We start from the raw sequence: 19,616 nt of genomic DNA, 5'->3' as shown, positions 1-19,616 counted from the left end.
GCCCTCAAGTTTGCTGATGGTTTTTTAGCCTCTTTTACCACCACCCTTCAAGCCTACCTGGCTGGTTTCACCTCCTCCAGCAAACTCCAGTGACTCCCAGCCCAGGACAAAGTCCACATGCCTTAGTTTGACATTCAAGGCCCCTGACGGCCAGACAAAGGCCCCATTTCCCCCTTCCCCTAGCCAGACCCATCTCATATTCACTTGCTTTTCCCCATATTGCTCACACTTCTGTGCCTTTATGAATGCCACTCCCCACACACAGCCTGTCCTCCCACACTTTGCTGTCCACCCCAGCTCGATGTCACCTCCTGCAGGGAGCTGTTCCCTCCTGCATTGATGGGGGTTAGTTTGCCTTCCCAGCGCTGCCTGTGTCCCCTCTCGTCACAGAGAGGAGTATGTGTATGTTTACGAGTCTGCCGCCCCAGGAGACTGCGAGTTCTGCCAGGCAGGGGCTGGGTCCCTTCTGACTTTTGCTTCTGGGACCCTGATCCTACCTGGGGACATCTCTTTCATCGTTATCTTAACCTGTGCTGTGAATCTCACGTTACTTGCAGAGGTTCTCAACTGGGGAGTACCAGCCCCAAGGTGAGGGTATTCCTGGTTGTAGGATGCTATACAAGGAAGAATTGTCCTCTCCCAGATGCCAGGGTGCCCCCCTGAGAACCACGGAGGCCTCACTCACACTCAGGCTGTGGACAGGGGGCGGACTGCCATCCTCCCCGCTGCATCGAGCCTGTGAGGGGAGGGGTGAAAGATCAAAGCCTCCTGTGGGGCTTTCTCAACATCCTCCTACCCCAGCCTATGTGGGACCTGCCAACTCCAATCTGCACAACATTTTTATCAATTTGTTCATACGGCTTAAAATAAAATCCCCGGAGGGAGGTCACCCAGGTCTTACATTCATACTCCCATGTAAGTGGCTAATGTCACTTCCTTTCCCAAGAGCATGGTTTGTTTAAATAGATGTGAAGGAGAAAGGAAGCCAGAGGAAGAGAGGGGCCGAAGGTTGTGGGGGGAGTGGGAATTGAAGAAAGCAGGGAGGTGGGACACCCTGATCTCACCAGCTTCATATGTTCTCCTGCTCCCAAGTGCCCCAGAGCACCCCAAACCCTTTTGCCCTGCCTGAGATCCTGAACTTTCCAGAAAATCTCTCCTCAGCCCTCTCCTCTCCCCAGCATCCCTGAAACAAGGGTTCAGTCTGAGCAAAACCAATGTGCTCTTCAGGACTGCCTTTGCTCAGGGCATTTCCCACCTCCCTTCTCCACTCGTATCCCTTCCCAACTGCCCCTCCTCGCTCCTCCCTGTTTCCTGAACCCTCTGGGCGACCATGGATGAAAATGTGGTCCTCTGTCCTGGGTAGTTCAACCTGTGAGAGTGTGAGTGTGGTGAGGGTGTGTGTGTATGAGTGTGTGAGTGTGGTGGGCATGTGAAAGTGAGTGTGTGTGAGTGTGTGAGTGTGGTGAGTGTATGTGTGGGTGTGTATGAGCGTGGTGGGCGTGTGAAAGTGAGTGTGTGTGTGGACGTGAGTGTGAGTGTGCGTGGGAGTGTAGTGTGTGTGAGTGTGAGTATGAGCGTGGGAGTGTGTGTGGATGTGAGTGTGTGGTGAGGGCTGTTGGCTCCCTCGGGACAGGGCCTGTGTGTCTTTGTCCTGGGGTCACCACAGGGATTGGCACTGGGCTGCCCTGACTTGGGCGTCTCCACACCCCAGAGGGGCACTGTGCCCATCCCAGAGGGGGCGTGCAGTTCAGGGCAGAGTCCAGAGCGGGGTTCCTGGCTGAGGTGGGGCATGAGGAGGCAGGGACCTCCTACCCCAGGGCTGGGCCCCAGGAAGAGACCTCTTTCCCGGTGCAGAGAAGACCCCAGCCTTGCTGTGAGGTAAAGCTCCACCCAGAGCCAAGGGAGGTGGGGTCACGTCTCCCACCCGAGGTTGTCCCACCCATCAGTTCTAAGGTGAGGATGGGGCCCTGGTCCCTAGCGGCCATCAGCCACCCAAGGTCAACCAGCCGCCCTCTCATACCCCATCCTAAAGGCTCACCTTGACTCTAAACTCTCCAACACTCCCACCCACCAACCAGGTCCCTCCCTGACATTCAGATCCCTGAGGCCTGACCCCCAAAACTTGGTCTGTCTTCTCCTCAGGCACTCCCCAAATCCTTCTCCAGGCCCCTCCCCCAGAGCTGAAGGGAGCCTCACCAACTGCTCTGAGGCATCTGTGATTAGTCCCCAGGGAAAGAGGCTCTGGAAGCACGCCCACCTGCCATCTCAGCTCTCACCTCCTCCTACACCCTCCCCCAGTCCCACGCCCCTCCGTGGTCTGAGCCGGGCCCTCTGCATCCCCCACCCCCTCTCCAGGCTGGTCACTGACTCTAACTGAGTCTGACCCCAGGCCCAAGTAGAACCCTCTTAACGCTTCCAGGGTCCCCCCACCTCTGCCTGGAATCTGAACTTTCCTCCAGAGCAGCCGTGTGAAGATTCAGGGGACCAGGGGCCCCTGACCATGCCCCTGGCTCCAGACCCACCTCCTCTCATGCAGTTCCACCCGCCCATCCGCCGTGGACAGCCTCTCCGACTCAGGGCTGTTGACCCTCCGGTAGTGCAGAGAACGGACTGGGGCTGTCGGTGAGTCTGGGGGGGCACGCACCGGGGAGCTGGGGAGCCCCGCCGCTCGACTCTGCTCCTCCTCCACCACACAGGGGGTCTGCAGGACAGGGGAGCTCCGTGAGGGGGGCTGACAGGGCAGCTGTGGGCAGGTGGTTTTCTGGGGTGAAGGAGAGAGAGGGAGGTCCGAGCACTGGGAGGCCGATGATCCTGGGGTGGGGCCGGGCCAGGGAGGCAGGGCGAGCGGGCAGGCAGCTGGAGAGAGGGGCCCACGGGTGGGGAGCAAGGTGGGAGGGGGAAGGCCACCCGCGTCCCCCTCCGCAGCTGCAGTTACTTTGCCAATGTTGATCCGGAGTTTGTTCCGGTTGACATCTGTCTCCTCCCAGACTTCAGCCTCAGGACCCCCGGGGTGGGGGACGAGGTGGGGGCTGGAGCCCAGCCCCTCGGGGGGCCGCCCCGGCAGGATTGGAGGTGCGTTCTCCTGGTCACTCAGGTGCTCGCCCTGCAGCACATCCTCAGTGTTTTCCCGGAGCAGGTCGCCGGGCACCGGCGTCACGTTGACCACCCTGTGGAGGCCAGGAGGGGGCCGTGGGCAAGGCTGGCAGGGGTGCCCTCTCCTCTAGCACAGGCCCTGGAGACTACCTGCCACTCATGAGAGTGGGCACAGGCAAGGTCCAGCAGGGTCGGGGCATCCGTAGGCCCATCTCCATCCCTGGCTTGCAAACCCTCTGGGACCAGACCACCCTCAGGTGGCTCATGGGGTCAGAGAGCTGAAGGGCAATTACGGCACCACCTGGCTCTGTTTATTTAGGAGATCTCGATGCTCTCCGGCCCTGCCAGCTCCCCACTACATTTCTCTGGCTGGCTTCCTTGAGACTAGGAAATGGGTCTAAAGAAAGAATCACTTTGGAGTTCCTGGACCAATGTCTTTACAGACCCGGCACCTCATGTGCTGGCAAGTCCTGTGGAGTCTCTGCAGTGTGTCCCCTGGGTCACCCCTGGGGCTGGGTGGGGAGCCCTTCTCACTCTGGCCCCTCCCTGGGCCACTCTATCTTTGTGCTTTTCAGTTAGATCTGAAATCGCTGACCCATCAATTACAAACATCCCAGACTCAACTGAGAGTGCTTGGAGGGCAGGGGCTGCGCATCTCTTCTCTGAGCCCCCACAGGGCCTGGTGCCAGGGCTCAAGACCTGTTCCCTGAATGGATGCGTGTGACCACCAAGAAACAGACAGACTGTGGCGCTGGGGGAATCTCACTCAGGGCTCCCTGCTCCCCAGTAAGGTCAAGAACTCCAAATAAGGATGCCCCCTCCATCTCCAGATTGAAGGTAGAGATGTGGCAGAACTTCCTGGGATTCAAGAACCCCGCTTTTGAGCACCAAGAACAGGAGAGACAGCCAGGTGTGTCCAGGTAGGAAGAGGAGGAGAGGACTGGCTTCTCAGGTGACACCTCAGACGGGGTCGTCTGCCCCCCGTCGCCCCTCCCAAGACTCACCCAAACATGGCTGCCGTCTGCCGGGTGTTCTGCTGGGGCGGGGTGGAGGTGCTCGTGGACAGGAGGGCGTCATTGCCCGCCTTCTCCCAGTCAAAGGCCTCGTTCTCGGCGATGCCCCGTTCCTTCATGCTGTTCTCAAACACTGACATGATCAACTGCAGGGATGGGGGTGGCGGGAGGACAGAGAGGTGACCCAGGGGCTAGCCAGGAGGAGGGGGCAGCTGCTGGGATAGCAAGGGGAAGAGAGGGGCCTTCCAGGACAGGGATGGGCCACGAGGGGGCATTGAAAGAAGGGCACATTGATTTTAAATGAAAACATGCACAAAGTATGCAAATCAGCATGCAAATTATCATCTTGACTTAAGCTCCACTGGCTGGACACAAGCCCTTGGAGATCTGTCCCCGGATTACCAGCCCCAGCCTCCTCTGCCATCTCCACCATCTCAGCAGAAGCAGCAGCAGTAGTTTCCCAAACCCACCACCTGCGGTCATGCCTCTGCACAGGCTGCTTCCTCTGCCTGCAGTGCCTTTCCCACTGTCCTCTCCATTCTGAAGCCTTCCCTGAATCCCCCGCCCACACGACTGGGCACAGAGCAGCGGTTTGAATTGTTCACAGGCCTATCTGCCACCTCTGCATTTCCAGCAGCCAGCCCAGGGCCCAGCACAGGGTGTGCTTGAAGCTGTGTGGTCTGGGGGAACCCATGAGGCTGAGCTCGGCCTGGGGGGCTTGGCCTCCCACCGCCCGAGTAAGGGATCTCTGCCAACAACCAGGTCCCTGGGTTCAGGAGGTGGCGGCCCCACAGACCTTTCCGCTTCTGACTTAGCTCTCTCCAGAGGGTTCTCTCTGCTAGCAGGACCCCCTTCACTGCGAGCCCACTGTGTGCCTGACACTATCTGTGCTCCCTGCGGTGTGTAGCCGTGCCTGGCACATAGTGGATCCTGGGCAGAACATTCTCTGATCAGTGGGTCCCATAAGGGTGTAGTGATGGCGCCTTGGAAAGAGCACTGGACTTGGAGTCAGGTGTGCCTGAGCCCTGCCCTGCTCCTAACCAGGCCATCAGGCCTCAGTTTCCTCATCTATGAAATGGGGATAATCATCCCACTTGGCCTCCTGCAGAGTTTCAGTGTAAAGTCCTTGAAAGCACTTGGCTTCATTAATTGTTAAGTGCTGGAATAATAACATAAAGAACACGCAATATCACCAAAGGCTTGTTTTAAAGCTTAAATGAGTTAATGCAGGAAAAGTACTGAGAACAGGGTGAGCTCTTGATAAATCTTAGCTGTGACTACTGTTTACAAGAGCACAGAACAGTTTCTTTCGTGTGGTTGGAAGACCGGGGGAGGTGCTCAGGGCCGAGCCGGCAGGGGCGCAGGGCCTCAGCAGGATGGGTGGCGCTGGAGACAGTCACCCATAGAGAGGCGTCGGGGGCGCAGGAGCAGGCAGGCAGGCTCCCACCTGGTAATCGGGCTTGGTGAAATAGTCAAGGCTGGCGATGTGGTCCAGGAAAAGGTGGAACTCGGAGGGCATGTGCTTCAGCAGCATCCGGTGTTCGTACTTCTCCTTGATCATCCCTACCTGCTCCTGGAGACAAGAGGGCACTGGGAGATGGAGCCTCAGCTGCCCCACACCCCCTCCCTGCCCTCAGACCCAGCTGTACTGCCCCTCACCTTGTCCTTGATCTTCCTCCAAGGCAGCTGACCCACTGCAAACTCCACAAGCATGTAGAAGAGGGACCACAGGTCATCGTGGCGGCCCATCTCCTGGAGGTGGGAGCAGGGAGGGGGTCACCCATGGCTCTCAGGTCCTTCCCTGGGAGTGGAGGCTGACCCTTCACCGAGGGACACCAGTCAGGGTGCCTATGGGCAGAGCTGGGGTCTCCCTGAAGCCACGGCTCCATTCCTGACCCGCCAACACACAGAATCCCACAGTCAAAAGTTCCGTGTGTGCTTTCTCATCCACAGAGATTTGTGGTGGGGACAGAGAGGAGGGGATCCCCCAAACAAGGAAGAAGGTGACGTCAGGGAGACGCCCGCCGAGCCCTCTTCCAGTCAGGATCTCTGGAGGGGCATCTTCCAGCCCCTGCCCTGCACTCCTCTCCCCACCTCCCATCACAGCTGCCTGCCCTGCCCTCTTCCTCAGCAGTATACTCTGCCACTGACCTCTGCCCCTGACCTCTGCCCTTACTGTCCCCACATCCCTCAGTCCCACCCTGCCACTCACCCGGTTCTTGTGAGCATTGACCGAGGCATAGCGAACAGTCCCACGAAACCCGGCCACATTCCGAGGCTGCAGAGGGGAGAACACCACCAGGAACGTCACCCACTGCCCCTGACCTCGGCCACATCTCAACCCTGCTTACCAAACCTAATTCTGCCTACTTTAGCCCTGACTGCCTCCTCCCCCATCACCCCCCTCCCCCACCGCACTCCCGAGTCAGCCTGGTCAGGAGCAACCTGACACACCAAGCCCAGTCCTAAACCCATCTCCTGACCCTGCTCACTGCCCCTGCGTCTGCCCTTGACCAGGCAGACCACAGGGCGTGGAAGTGGCATCCACCCAGGCCAAGGGGGAGAGGGGGACAGGCCGAGTGTGGACCCAGCACTGGGTGACACTGAACACAAGGCCAGGCCTGTCTAGGCAGCTGCAGGGAAAACTGGTGAAGGGTCCCCAGATCAGGGGGTGGGGCGAAGATGCCAGGATTCCCGTGAGCGGCGGTACTCACGGGCCGAACGTCCCCCGTGGTGTTGGTGTACTGCCGGGCCAGCCCAAAATCCAACATGTAGCACTTTCTGTAGGTGGAGGGCAGCCTGCCCATGGCAAAGTTTGACTGGGGGAAGACAGTAGCTGTGAATCTTGGGGCTCCAGGCCCACCTCAGGGGACACCAAGAAACAGCTCTGGTGAGGGGCCTTCCACCCCACATACACTCACATGAGAGTAAAACATCAATATGTACAGCAGGTCACGGACCTTATCTGAGGGGCAGGTGTGAGTATGCTCATTTTAGATAGGAGGAAACTGAGGGCAAACTGCAGGCTTCTCCAAGATCACACAGCAAGAGGTGACCCAGCCAAGGCCCTCCTGGCTCCGAATCCTTGGAACTCCCAGCAGGGCTGTGTGGCTTAGTGTAACTGTCCTGCTCTGAGGCATCAGGAGACCAGCACTGTTCTTGCTGTGTGACCTTGGGCCATTCAACCAACCTTTCTGGGCCTCAGTTTTCACCACTTTAAATTGGGTCCAAGCACCAAGATCCAAGATGTTACAAAATCAGCTACTTGGAATCTCTTACCAAGCCCCAGCCCCTCGTCCCCCTTCCTTCTTCAATCCTTCCATCCTTCCCCAACCCCTTCACCTTTCCAGGTTCAAGGACTATTCAGGTCAGGGGTGAGGAAAAGGAAGAGAAGAGGAAAGAGGGGAGGACACCGGCACGCCCAAGGGGCAGGCAGGGGTGCTCCTGAGAGGCAGGGGAGAGGAAGAGATGGAACATGGGATGGAGAGCAGGAGGAGGGGACAGGTAGAAGAGGCTGTCCCCACCCAACCACTGTTCTGGAGAAGAAACCAGGGGACCCAGGGAAGGAGAGGAGGTGGGGTGTGTGCTTCAGAGGAGGGGGCAGCCCTCACCGGCTTGATGTCGCGGTGCAGGAAGCCCACGGAGTGTATGGCCTCGATGGACTCCAGAATCTGCTTGCCCAGCCGCAGAGTGGTGCTCAGCGTGAAGGTGCCTCGAGGCTGGCTGCGTCGCAGGTCAGCCAGGTTCCGGCCCTGGGGTGGGGGTGGGGGTGGGGACAGGCCCAGCTCAGCTGCCATCCGACCACCACCGCCATGACACTCTTCCCAGCCTCGCCCCAAAGGCTTGCGCCCACTCCCCATTCCTCCCAGGGCCACAGTCTCCATCCCACCCCAGGAGTCACCACCAGAGCTCCTGGGGGAGAGTGAAGGGAGGATGGGCCACGGGGACTCACCTGGAGCTGCATCACTACATAGTTAAACTTCTCGTTGCGGCCACAGCCAATGAACCTGCACACGTGGTCTTTCCCTGAGGGATACAGACAGGGGTCTCCCAACTCCTACTCCTTCTTCCTCACTCCCAGCCCTACGGGGGGCTTCCCATGCACTCTTGATTCCTGGTTCCCCCAGCCCTGGCCCCATGGCCACTTCTCTCACCTCCCCCTGCCCTTAGGCCCATCATCACTCTTGGACTCTGTTCCCATATCCCCTCACCCATCACCTCTCAGCCCCTGGCTCCATCACCTCTTCCCTCCCATCTTGCCCTGGACCCGCACCTTGCAGCTTTTTGAGCACAGCCACCTCCATCTTGAGGACCTGCTTGGGCTGCTGGGCCGACTCCACCTTCAGGGCCACGTTCTCCCTGGTCAGCAGGTCCATGGCCTCGTAGATCTCACCAAAGCCCCCGCCCCCGATCTTTTTGAGCTACAGAGATGGGTGAAAGGGGAATAGGGGACACAGGGATCAGGCTGAACAGCTCCTCACCCCACCCATTACTGGGTCACATTCACTGATGGGGGCAGGGGCTGTCCTTGAAGGGGAGGACCCCATGGCTTCCTTCTTCACCCCACCCACCCGTGCTCCCACCTCCTCTCCTAGTGCTGGAGACAGAGAGCTCAGTCCATGGGTGTACAACTATTCACAGACACAGACACAGACACACACACACGCATGGGGCTAGATGTCAGAGTGGGCAGTGGGAAAGTTATGAGACCTGAGACTCCACAGAGACAAGGAGACAAGCCGATGCAGGATTCTGAAGAGATAATGGGCCGTCGTGAGCCTTTTAAGGACAATAAATATCACACTCCCCCCATCCCCCACCTAGACCGAGCAGCCTCCATCCAGAAGCAAAACTAATTTCCAGAACCTTGCAACTTCAGGTGGGTCCCTCCCCCAGGGAGGCCAGCCGTTCCTGGGGTTGGCAGTCTCCTGAAAGATGACACCAGAGGCAGAGAGCATTTAGAGGGGAGTGTTAGGGGGAGGGGACTCAGCAAAGCGTGTTCTCTGGCCAGGCCCCCTGCTGAAGCTCACATCACCCCCGAGGCCCCAGGTCAGATGCCCAAAACCAGGGTGAGCCTCCTGTCCAGGGGAACATGGTGGGGATGGAGGTTTGAAGAGAATCTGTGTGTTCCCAGGGAGCATGGCAGTGGAACTCTGATGTTCTGGGCCCCCACTCCCCCAGCATCCCTGGGCAGGCAGTGAGAAAAGGCAGAGGGGAGAAATGTGATAGAGGAAGAATTGGCCAGGGGAGATGAGCAAAGCTGAGTTATAGGGCGGGATTAAGTCAGGGGCCCAGGGGTCTTGGAGAGTGAGGGTGCTGCTGGCAATGATGGGGGGACAGGGGAGAAGGTGCTGAGTTCTAAGTTGGGACTCATTTGGTTTAAGAAAAATGTACACCTCTTTCCGCCATCTTTCCATGTCGTCATAATGGTGTGCACAAAGGTCCTGGCTGATGCTCTCAAGAGCATCAACAAAAGTGAGGCAAATGCCAGGTTCTTATTAGGCTGTGCTCCAAAGTCACCATCCAGTTTCTAACTGGGATGCTGAAGCATGGTTACATTGGAGAGTTTGAAATCACTGATGCTCACAGAGCTGGGAAAATTATTGTGAACCTCATAGGCAGGCTAAACAAGTGTAGAGTGATCAGCCCCAGATTTGATGTGCAGCTCAAAGATCTAGAAAAAATGGCAGAATAATCTGCTTCCGTCCCGTCAGTGTGGTTTCATTGTACTGATAACCTCAGCTGGCATCATGAACAGTGAGGAAGCAAGATGAAAAAAACACAGGAGGGAAAATCCTGGGGTTCTTTTTCTAGGGATGTAACACATCTGTGCAAAGAAAATGCCTCAATAGGAAAAAAAAAAAGCTATACAGTTCAATTTTCACCTCCCCAGGGAGCTCCCCACCCATGGGTGGCCTGCCCTCTTCCAGAGTCCTCACTTGTGTCCTGTTGGCTTGTAACGTGCCAGCCGCAGCTGGGCTTGCTCATGATTGGATGGAGGCTGCTCTGAGCATCTGTAAACTCCTGACTCTAAGCCTCCTGCATCTGAGCCCGCCCCTTGGCATTTATTCAGCACGCGGATGCCCAATAAATGTTTAATGGGGGTTGAAACATGGGAATGGTGAGAGATAGGGGGCGGGGCAGAGCTGAGGACTGGGAGTTCCCAGCAGGTTATAGTTGTAAACACTCTAGAAAAAGAGAGAAGGATGAAGGGAAGATTTAGAAGACAAGTGGAAGGCTGGTTGGGTTCTTGTGCCCAGGAAAGAGGAGGGAGGAAGAACAGTGAGAAACCAGGGTCCCTCTCTACTTGAGAAGAAAGTTAAGGTCAGACTTCTAGAAGAATTTCAGAACAGGAGGAGACAGATGCAGACTCAAGGGAAGCAATGGCATGTCTTCCTCTGGGAACGTGAAACTCAGGGGAGATTCTAGTATCTTCTAGATTCCTTTACGGTTTTCTTTGTGGGAACATGGAGGAAACACCTCGTTGTCTGTGCTCCAGACTCACAGACATCATCTCAGCTCATCCCCAGAGGCTCCCAGCAACACAGGTAAGGAAGGTCACAGGAGTTGTCATTTTGCACAAAAGGAAAACTAAGGCACAGAGAGTTAAGTACCTTGCCCCAGTTCACACTGCTAGTAAGTTGCAAAGGCGGGTTTCACTTAAACCCAGGGAATCTGATGCAGAACCCACAGTCTTAACTGAAATAATGTAGGAACCATTGTCTATACTGTGATTAACAGTCTGAGTGCTGAGATTCAAGGCCAGATCTGCCAGGCTCCAAAATCCTTGCTGGAGATGGTAAGGAGGGCTCGGGGCACCCAAGACATTTCTGACACCTACTCTCCAATTTCCTAGGATGCCAAAGGGTATTTCTCTACCGCCTCCACTTCCAAACAGTCTATTTCTCTTTCCTTAGTTCCTTCCTCACCCCCCACCCACCCATTACAGAACCTCTGGGGGCAGGGGAGTACAGCAGGCACCCTAATAATACTTTTAGGAGGCCATGAAAATGTTTTCATTTCTTTTACAATCAGAAGGGGAAAATGAACCTTTAGATCAAAAAAATTTTATTATATAGTATTAATTTATTCCTCATTATAGCAATGCAGTCATACAATTGCAGTCTTTAGTACTTTATTATGTTGGAAGGGGCCGGTAAGGGCAAAAGTGCCCAAGGCCCACGAAAATCACAAAACAGCTTTGCCCACAACCCAGTGACAGGAATGTCCTCTCAACCTCCCTGCACCAGACCCTATTCCTCCCCTCCTAAGTTTTTTCTGGACCCTCTCCCCTGCCGAAGGACCTCAAGAAACACGACACACCCCTTTCTGCCTGTCCATTTGATCTGGGGTATCAGTCTTCAGCTACGTTTGGACCAGGATTTACACCACTGTCTGCTCTGGTTCTCAGGCCTTTGGACTCAGACTGGAATTACACTGCCAGGTCTCCTGGGTCTCCAGCTTGCAGACAGAAGATCAAGAGATTTCTCAGACTCATCTATCCATCCGTTCATCCATCTTTCTATCTTTTCATCTATTCCCCATTGTTCTCTTTCTCTGGAGAACCCTGACTAATACACCATCTCTACCAGTATACCTATAGTATGTTTGTATGTGTATACACATATATACATACATATACACATAGATCCATTTTCCTTCCTATAAATATTTAATATCAATTTCTTTTCCTGCTTATTTATTCAGAAATGAGATTACATTTGAAGAAATATCTTCAAGTCACTTAAATCAAGTTATTACAATAAGAATTAATTTAACTGATGAGGACAAAAGTTAAGGCATAAAAATGGAAAAGAGAAGTCTAATAGGTCACATGTATGTAGTATTTTTGCAGTGGTCAAAGCACTGTTACATATTATGTGATCTTCTTTGAGCCATACAGTATAGCTCTGGAATCACTCAGGCAGGAATTATTTTCCCTATTCTTTCAGTGAAGAAACCGGTTTTGACCACACAGATCCTCATCTTCTAAATCCTGATACAGAGCAATTTCTGTTGCAGTTCTCACATCATGTTGTCTTTCTGTTCATATAAAGATTTTAGGTTTTATTTTTCAAAGGAGTAAAAATATGGAAGAGTAGAATCTTTTCAATGCTCAAGTTTTTATAAACAGTTGTTTAATGTCTAATATTTATACATAATTTATTGTTTAGAAGGAGTTTTAATAAAATCTCAATGTAAAAAAAAAAAAAAAAAAAAAAGAAACACGACACAATAGGACTAGCATTCACTTAGGAAAAAGGAAACCAGGTTTCTTGGCCCAGCTCTGGGTGAACTGCGGTGAGTTTCCACTTTTCCCTTTCTGTAAAATGAGAGTTGGACTAGAAAATATGTCACAACTCTCCCTCGGCTCTCTGATCCTGATTCTCAGATGGGCTAATTCTTAGGAAGCAACATAGTTCAGTGACTGTTGCCCCAGCAGTCAGACAAACCTGGTTCCACCGACTAGTCATGGGAACTTGGCAAGTTAGCTAATCTCTGTGCCTCAGTTTCCACAACTGTGAAATGGGGATAATAACAGTGTCTACTCCATAGGTTGTTGAGATAATGCATGTAAGGCATTTTGCATAGTGCCCGGCCACAGTAAGTGCTCAAAATAAATGCTAAGTTTTTATTGTTATTATAGTTTGACATTCTGATTCTAAGGGGCACCCCTCAAGAAGAAAAAAATGCTATTATTTTTAAATACTCCACCAAATGCCATGGACCCTCATTTTCTCCTGGCACAGCCCATCTGGTCAGTTTTCTTGGTTCCTGAGCTGTGCCTCACTCTCTGTCTGTCCCTCGTGGAGACTGGCTGAGGGGAGGCATCTGGCACCCCACCCTCTCTATTTCTCCAGGGTCCAGGGAGGGAGGGGAAAGCGAGGTCACCTGGCAAAGACTGAGGACTTGCCCCTTTCCCCTCCACCCCTGCCACTTCTCTCCCCACTCATCTCCCACCCCCTCCCTCAAAAATCACAGGAAATTTCTAACCCAATTTCAGTATGTGCGTGAATACCCTCTTTTTCTCACCTCTTCAATGCAAAAGTCCTCCTGCTTCCAACCTGCCAGAAACTACGCCCTGAGAAGGACCCGGAGGGGGTGAGGGTGGGGTCTTGGAGGAACACTCCTCACTTTGCCAGACCCTCATGCCTTTGATTACTGCCCTGGCTCCTCCTCTCCCAGTTTCTGTCCCCTTCCTCTCCCCCTCAGGAAGTCCCCCTCTGGGACATAGACAGCCCTTTCCTTCAGCTCTTGGGCTCCTCCAGTTCCGTCCCTCACCTCCTCCAGTCCCAGGGACATCTCTGACAACGTTGCCACATTTGCCCCTCTCCCTGGCCACTAGGAGACCTGCCCACTGGGTAGTTGTTGCCTTGGAGACCTGCCCGCAGCCAGGCCCCACTCTCCTCTCAACCTGGCACCTCTGGTGAGCCGAGCACCCACCCTATGCAGACCCACAAGCTCACAGTCACCCCAAATTCTGCCCCACATCATCCTGCCCACATAAAAACAGGACATCAGAGTGCCCTCAAGCATCGGAAAGAAAGGGGGGGCGGTGGGACAGGGATTGATTTACCATAGGTTCTGCTCAACATACACTACACTGCCTTTGCCTCGACCCTCATGTGTCGCCCTCCCATCGGAGAGGCAAAGCCCTGAAGAGGGTCGGACTACAACTCCCAGCAGACCGAGCAGCCCGAAGTCCTGGGCTGGAGGAGCAAGGCACACTGGGAGATGGAGTCTCGGCATGTTGCACCTGCCGCAGGAAGCAGTGAAGGGAGGAGGGTGGATAGAGAAGATGGAGTGCGGATGCGGTGGGAGCCGCCTTCAGGGCCTCTTTCCCCGAACCCAAGCGTTTCTGTCCTCTGCGGAAGAGGAGGGGCTCACTCATTGCCCTTCTCCAAGGTCCAGCAGAGAAACGGCCCCCTCCCCCACCCCCGCCCTCCTCCCCTCAATGAGCTCTGCAGCTCCTGCTCTGACATCCAACCAGGAGTTGTTGCAGGCTGGGCCTGACCAACGTGACCTAGCGGGGAAAGGGGTGAGAGACGGCGGGGTTGGAGAGAGGGCACTGGGAGAAAGCGATTGTCCACAAGTGTAGGCAAAATAATGACCTGCAAGCCATATGCAAGTGAGCTTAGGGGCACCTCCCTCTTAGGGTAGGGGCGCCAAGGGCACCTGTTTTAACAGGTCTCCAGATCCTCTCCTCCCATCCTCCCCCACCCGTCCCTCTGCCCTGCTGGGTCACTCACTCACCACCTTCCAGCGATCCTTGACCACGTAGTTGGCCGGCAGGATGTCGGCCTGCTCCCCTCCCCCACTCATGTTGGTTTCGTCCTTAAGAGCAGCCGCTAGGCACTGCATCCGCCAGCCGGAGGGAGGGGTGTCCGCAGGGCCTGCCCTGAGGGGGCCATCTACCTGGGGGAGTGGGGAGGGACTGTGAGGGGGGCAGGCTAGGACCCGGGACCCACTTGCAGATATGGAGGAGGGGAGTTCCATTCTCATGGCAGGCATCTTTCCCTGGCCCACTAGGTGGATGCTCCAGGGGTCAATGGGGGAAGCATTGTGTAAAAATCAAGTGGAGGTCAGAGGAGAAGACAGAAATGCCATTCACAGGAAGGGAGATACAAACTACAAACTGGAGATGTGAAAACCAGCAACGGGCACACACATGTGATAGAAAAAGGAGAGGAAAATGATGTGTGAACAGGCTGTGGGGAAAGGGTTTCCCAAAGAGACATATACTAACTAATGTGGGGAAGACTTGCTGACCGAGGGGCACACCAGACTGGAATCAGTGCTTAGGCAGGGGAGACCTGAGCCAAGAAGGACCAGTCTGGGGATTCGATCTGTGGCCCCCACACCCGCACATTTCCCGTGCCACACCGTTCCCAAGGAACTGTGTATCTGAGGCATATTGAAAGGGGAGACCTGCTGAACCAAAGGGTGCCCCAGGGAAGACACACGCCAGAGTGACAGAGACCTCCAATCAACCATGGGAGATGTGATTATCTGAAAATGAGGAGCTACCCAACAGCCCCTTGAGGATGGTGCGGAGTGAGGAGGCTGCCACCGTACTCAGAGCTGAGCCCAAACCACTGACACGGCCATGGGGGTGAGAAGCAAGGATGTGAGTGATGGGGTGAACATAAGGCGATGGATTCAAGACATGGATTTTAGAGGTATGGCAGCCCTGTGGCCACTCAGAGGGAGAGAGGCAGGCTGAACTGGGGGGAGGTGAGGACAGAGGGGAAGTGGAAGCGGCCTAAGAGAAGGCAGATGTGCCAGGGGGCAGTGGGTCTGGATGGCCAGCGGGTGAGAGAGCCTCTGCCCACACTTTTCTGTGTCTGCTAAGGAAGAAACACAGCTCTTGTCGCATTCGGATAGGTAGAAGTTGGATATCAGGGGGAGTGTCCCAAGTGTGAGGGCTGGGAAAGCCAGCCAGGGTTACCCAGGGAAATGTCAGTGTGCGCATGTGTGTGTCTGTGTGTGTACCCTCTGTGTGAGTGTGTATATGTCTTTGTGTGTCTTTTTGCGTGTGTCTATCTATGTGTCTGTGTCCTTGTGTCTGTACATCTGTGTCCACGTGTGCTTATGTGTGGTTTTGTGTCTGTTGGTGTGTGATGTGCCCGTGTGTGGGCAGGGGCCAGAAGAGACGGCTCTTTGAGATCTCTGCCACCCCGGTACAGGAATGGATCTTTTCCTCTCTCCCTTCGCCCTACACATTTTATAAGTACACGGCTCTGGCCTCCCAGTGACCCTGGACAGTCACAGATAGAAGGAAGCTCCTCAGGCTGGGTATGGTGGGGGAGGTGGAGAGGAGGAAAGTGCCTAAGATACCAATGGATGGGGCGGGAACTCCATGAGCCTGTCTTTACTTGGGATGGACTCATTCCCCAGGGCTCCTGTGTCTGACCATCCAGGTACAGGGGCAGCGTGGGATAGCGAAGGCGTGGAAACAACCTTCCACAGGTCATGGTGTGCTGTGAGGGATCTTCAGGGAGAGGGACACTGTCACTCTTTTTCTGCCAAATGACTCAGCTGACTGTTTCCTCCAATCCACACAACTTCAGAGTATCAGGACTGTGAGGATATTAAATAGGCCTCTGCCTTCCTTCTGCCAAGTGGCAAATGGGGCATCAGGAATTCAGAGGGCAGTGAGAGCAATGGCAGGATGAAGGGAGAGGGAGGGATGGGGGATTCTGAAATAAAGGTGGAGAGACAGGTTGAGGACAAGATTGAAGAAGCAATTGAACCAGTAGGGAGGGAGCCTTAAGGAGTTAAACAGGGTGACCTCTGGTGGGCCTTCCAGTCCTGTGATGGTGGATTCTATAGATTGATGAGGAAGATGTGAGTCCTGCTCCCATTCTATAGATGGGCAAGCATAGAGGAACAGGTGAGGTGGGAAAAGGGGGAGTGGAGGCAAGAGGATAAATGAGGGTTCCCTGCCTCTCCCTGCCCACCATCCTTCCCACTCTCTGCCTCAGAGGACTGCACTCAGCCCAGTCTAGGGTTGGATGACACAGACACAAGGAACCTGACTGCCCCATGACCGCCCCCTCAGGACCCTTTAGTGTGTGGAGGGATGGGTGTGTGGAGAGAGAGGGCTTGTGGAGGAGGTTTTATGTCTGTCAGCAAGTGTGTATGTATGAGAGTGTGCGGGGCCGATGATGTGTGTGTGTGCGTGCAGGCGTGTGTGTTGGGGGTGTATATCTAGGCGGTTGCAAGCTCATCATGGCATGTGCATGTAAGTGTTGGTGTGCACCTATGCAAGGTGTAAGCCAGGTGTGTGTGGGAATCTGGGAGCCCAGGTAAGGAGAGGTGAGGGAGATCAGTGAGGGGTAATGGGAACAGGTGAAGAGAGGTGTGGAAGGGGGCACAGGGAATGCAAGGGACAAGGGTGACAGGATCAGAGGAGGGGGTTGCATAAGACAGAGACAGGTGAGGGATAATCATGACAGGTGAAGAGGGGACAGGACCATGAGAGGGGCTTCTGGGTACAGGGATGAGGAAGTAGGCAAGGAGGCTGGTGGGAGGACAAGGGAGAGAGGTTATGGAGACAGCAGGGAACGACTGTCAGGGATGCCAGGAGAGTGAAGCCATAGGGACGGGGACAGAGGTGAGAAACGAGGAGCAAAACCCCTGGAGGACAGGCTGGAGAGGGTGGGTGTGCTGGGGGCAGGGCGCCAATCCAGGCCTCCGGATGCGGCCCAGGCTGTGTAGGCCAGCGTCCCACCTCGGGCGGAGACGGAGACGGCACAGGGAGGGGGAACTGGAGAAGGCTGCGCTGGGAGGTGCGCCAGGCCGGAGGCCCGATGGGTTCACAGAAGGAGACCCCTCCCCGACCCCCGCCCGGCCGGCCGGCCCCGCCCCGCCTCGCCTCGGCTCGCCTCGCCTCACCTGCTCTGAGCCCGCTGCGGCTGCGGCTGCGGCTGCGGCGGCGGAGGCAGCGGCTCCGGGCGGCGCATCCCCCGGGGACGGGGCAGAGAGGGGGCGGGGGCGGGGGCGGCTCAGTGCGGTGCTGGGCGTCCCGCTCCCTCCGGCGGCGGTGGCGGCGGCCTCCCGACCGGGACCATCCCGGCCCGGCCCGGCCCGTATCCTTCTCGGGCGACGGCGACGGCGGCGGCAGCGGCAGAGCGGGGAGCTGCCCACAATGCACTGCGCCGCCAGCATCAGCACCAGCCCTGACATCACCTCCTCACCGCCCCGGCTCTGACATCACAGTCTACTCTGCTCCTTTCTCCACTCCTGCGGCCCTAGGACTGTCTCTCGTATGGACCTGTTTCTGATCATAGATTCTCTTCACTGGTCTCTGCCATTCGCTTGACGCCCCCCCCATCCCCCAGCAGGGCCCTGTCACTCTTTACCTATCCCCACAATCCTCGCCTGTCTCCATCCTGCTTTATCTTCTCCACTCCCAGCATGTCTCTATCACTCCTCACCTGTTCCCATCAGCCTCAGCTGATTTTGCCACATAATCTTCCATACGTTCATATTACTTTCCTCTAAACTCATTTCCCCTCACCTGTACCCATCCTCTCATAAGCCCCCCCCCCATTTCTTCTAACACCATCCCTCACCTGTAACTCTCACCTCGCCATATATATACACACACCTTACCTCCTGGCTCAACCTGGCCCTTTCTTTCTTTGGTCCTTTCTCCCATCTGTTGACAAACTCTCGTTTCTCTTAGCAAATTAGATGCACACTCTTTACTGTGACATGAAACATTCTTCCCAATATGGGCCCAGAGAGGCTATTATTACCCTTCTGACAGATTGGATTACTCAACATTCCCTGAGCATACTTTTGCAGTTTGTCTCTCTCAGGTCCCTTCCTCCATCCTTCTTGTCTTCAACAAATGCACACTGAGTAACTTCAACAACAACCACAACGACGACAACAATAATAATAGCAGTAACGATTTACTCCTGCCAGACACTGTTCTGACCTTCCACATATTAATTCATTTAACCCTCATAACAACCCTTTGAGGTAGCGTATTAGTGTTATACCCATTGTATAGATGAGGAAACTAAGATGCAGGGAGGTTGAATAATTTGCCTTAAGTTACGTACACAGCTAACAAGTGGCAGAGCTGGGATTCAAACCCTGGCCCCAGGGTGCATGCTTCTAACCTCTCTGCTGGCGAGAAGGATCATTGAATCTGCAAAACTAGCCAGAAGAGACTTCTTGGAGGAGGTGCACTCGACTGTAATTTGAAGGATTAGTAGGAGTTTTTCAACAGATGAGTGGGGCCAGGGCAGAGGGTGGGACAGACTTCCAGGCTGAGAAGACAGTGTGTGGTGAGCTGGGGGTGACCGTGTGCAACATTATGAACGATGGGCCTTGTGTGCTGTGCTAAGGAGATTAGATTCTCTCCATTTAGTTTTTGGAAGCATAGTGGACAATGTGGTGAGCCATCCAGATCCTCCTTCAGAATCCAGGGATTTATTTCCCTGGCTGCCTGGGGTGCTGAAGACTGGCTCTCTCAGCTCACTCTCTGTCTGGAATTGCCCTTGACCAAGGGAGCTGCCATGCCCAAGATCATGTGCCCTTCCTGGGGCATCCCATGGCCAATCGATGATAGACTCGTGAGTACAAAGGCCTGGCACCATCACCCCAACTCAAGGCCACTCTGAAGGAACAACCCATTTGCGAACCCCCGATAGGGTGAGCCAAGGTATCTGTTGAGGCTGCGTCAAAACTCAGCATCTACTCTGCCCAGTGCTGCTTCCTTCAGTCCTCCTCAGATGTTGATACTCAGGGCACATCCCAATAAGTCTACTGCATGAGCATCTCTTGTCGCAGAGTCAATGTACAGAGGACTCAGACTTTTAGACAGGAAATCACTGAAGAACTGTGAGCAGAGATAAGACAGTCTGATCTGAGTATTAGGTTAGACTTCTAGGTTGACTTTTTTCTTTTTAGAAATGTTGCTGTACTGTCTTCTAGCTTGTATTGCTTCTGATGAAAAATCTGCAGTTATCCTTATCTTTGCTTTCTCTGTAT

General features: G+C 54.8%; 1 protein-coding gene and 1 pseudogene across 2 annotated transcripts in view; one reads left to right on the top strand and one right to left on the bottom strand.

Annotated features, from left to right (window-relative positions):
- The window catches only part of TTBK1 (tau tubulin kinase 1), a gene marked incomplete at its 3' end in the record, with an annotated part of 36,612 nt that extends 22,129 nt beyond the window's left edge, over nucleotides 1–14,483 (bottom strand). Inside the window, exons 1-11 of the mRNA XM_082639114.1 lie at nucleotides 14,361–14,483; nucleotides 8,380–8,527; nucleotides 8,059–8,132; nucleotides 7,718–7,858; nucleotides 6,821–6,925; nucleotides 6,319–6,384; nucleotides 5,766–5,858; nucleotides 5,554–5,679; nucleotides 4,098–4,252; nucleotides 2,936–3,167; nucleotides 2,523–2,701 (exon numbers count right to left, since the gene is read on the bottom strand). Coding sequence (XP_082495240.1) covers nucleotides 2,523–2,701; nucleotides 2,936–3,167; nucleotides 4,098–4,252; nucleotides 5,554–5,679; nucleotides 5,766–5,858; nucleotides 6,319–6,384; nucleotides 6,821–6,925; nucleotides 7,718–7,858; nucleotides 8,059–8,132; nucleotides 8,380–8,527; nucleotides 14,361–14,468 — 1,427 coding nt within the window. The 5' untranslated portion in view covers nucleotides 14,469–14,483. The remainder of the gene's footprint in view (nucleotides 1–2,522; nucleotides 2,702–2,935; nucleotides 3,168–4,097; nucleotides 4,253–5,553; nucleotides 5,680–5,765; nucleotides 5,859–6,318; nucleotides 6,385–6,820; nucleotides 6,926–7,717; nucleotides 7,859–8,058; nucleotides 8,133–8,379; nucleotides 8,528–14,360) is intronic.
- On the top strand, nucleotides 9,509–9,920 carry LOC309813433 (small ribosomal subunit protein uS8-like; annotated as a pseudogene). The gene has a single exon. The product of its transcript is annotated as a small ribosomal subunit protein uS8-like (transcript).
- Nucleotides 14,484–19,616: the final 5,133 nt, after the last annotated feature.

Source organism: Mesoplodon mirus (assembly GCF_964341445.2).
Source record: "Mesoplodon mirus genome assembly, chromosome: 12".
NCBI classification, from domain to species: Eukaryota; Metazoa; Chordata; class Mammalia; order Artiodactyla; family Ziphiidae; genus Mesoplodon; species Mesoplodon mirus.
Note: the sequence above shows the minus strand (reverse complement) of the source record. Positions and strands in the feature narration are given on the sequence as shown.